This window comes from Myotis brandtii, unplaced genomic scaffold, assembly GCF_000412655.1.
Source record: "Myotis brandtii unplaced genomic scaffold, ASM41265v1 scaffold187, whole genome shotgun sequence".
NCBI lineage: Eukaryota > Metazoa > Chordata > Mammalia > Chiroptera > Vespertilionidae > Myotis > Myotis brandtii.
This window is the reverse complement of record NW_005356944.1, coordinates 1,189,495-1,191,050: the sequence shown is the minus strand read 5'-3', so window position 1 is coordinate 1,191,050 and position 1,556 is coordinate 1,189,495. Positions and strand designations below refer to the sequence as shown.

The following is a 1,556-nucleotide window of genomic DNA, read 5'->3' as shown; positions in this document are numbered from 1 at the left end:
CTGGACTCACCCAGAGAGAGGGAGTTGAGGATGATGCCAGAGAAGGTCATGCCCATCAGGAACCGGAAGACGCAGTAGGCACTGAAGGAGCTGAAGTACGCCGTGGCGGCCCCCGACACTGCCAGCTGCAGGTACGACCAGACCAGGGGGCCCTTGCGGCCCAGCCTGAGCCGGGCCATGGCACGGCGTTAGGGTTCCCCGAAGAGATTGTTGAAGGAGGGTGAACGAAGCTCCCCCGCCCCCCTGCCACCCGAAGCTGCCCCCCCAGAGCACAGCCCTCATCCTGGGGCCCGGGCACTGGTGGTGGAGGGTGGCCCGGGAGGGAGCAGCACAGGGTGGAGAAAATTGACAATGAACAGTGCGCTCCCTCCTTCATTCCTTCACTTGAGGAGTATTTCTGGCCCCACTACCAAGCCAGCTAATGCCAGGGCTGGGGATTCTGCAAAGGCCCAGAGGCAGGAGCAGTGGGTGGTGGTGAGCTCTTGGTGGGGCCTCGGCAGGGGAAGCGGGGCCCCAGGGTCAAGTCTTCCTTTAAACTGATCACACTGGGGAGGCCATGCTGGCGGGGCTTGTCACACCACAGAGGGGTCCAAGGTCAGGGGAGCAGGGTCATCGCACCCCCATTTGTGAGGGTCCAGGAGGGCAGCAGGCCAAGCAGGGGCGGCTGCATATTCCTCTCCACACACACCCCATGACACACTCGCTCACTCATTCATTGTGTTGCAAAAAAATTCATCCCCCACCTCTAAGTGACAGGCCCCAGCCGGGGCTGGTGACAGATAAGACACTATGGATAAGATACACAAACTCATATCCAGAAAGACCAGGCTGTGTGGTGTCACAGCGTCAGAGCTCCCACCGCGGGCCTGGGGCCTGCAGCGCCCTCCAGAGGGTGGGGTCTGGAGTCCAGGAGGCCCCCCAGAACCTGAACTGGCAACGGTGAGGGGCAGCGGGGAGGAGAGGAGAGGAAAGGGGGAGAGGGAGGGGAGGAAGAGACCCGGAAGGAAGGAGAAAGGGGCCCAGAGAAGGAGGCGCGGGAGCTGACTGGCAGGGCCCCGCATCGGCTGCGTTTCCTGCTGTCTCCCTAGAGGGGCCGCAGTGGACAGTGGGGCTGCACAGTCAGTTCTGCCTCCTCCCGAGTGGGCCGCACGCGGGCAGAGGGAGGAGGGGAAGCACTTTCTGAAGGAACACGCAGGGGCCTTGCGGGGAGGAAAGGCCGCGCGGAGCCCTGTGGCCGTGCCGCATCGGTGCAGGAAGGCGGACAAGCACAGGCACCCGCATCTGCTCGGGCTGCATGAAGTGTCCGGGGAGGTGCCTAGACAGGGTGGCCCCAGAAGGTGCGGGAGGTGGGGTGGCCGTGGGCGAGGGCCACTTCCCTGCACACTCCCTCGTGCCTTCAGGACTGGGGAGGAATGTGGATGCGTTACAGGCATGATCAATCTACACGCACACACACACGGATGAACATTCATAAGGAAAAATGAACCAGGAGGCGAGGGGGAGGGTCCGGCCTGTGCTGGGGGGCCGGGGCCCTGGTCCCCAAGCCTCACCTGTCC

The 1,556-nt window shown here is 63.5% G+C and overlaps 1 protein-coding gene across 1 annotated transcript in view; it reads right to left on the bottom strand.

Annotated features, from left to right (window-relative positions):
• LOC102249709 (solute carrier family 22 member 20) overlaps positions 1–179 on the bottom strand; it is a 9,320-nt gene extending 9,141 nt beyond the window's left edge. The window contains exon 1 of the mRNA XM_005864226.2: positions 11–179. Within this exon, the coding sequence (XP_005864288.2) occupies positions 11–179 (169 nt within the window). The remainder of the gene's footprint in view (positions 1–10) is intronic.
• Positions 180–1,556: the final 1,377 nt, after the last annotated feature.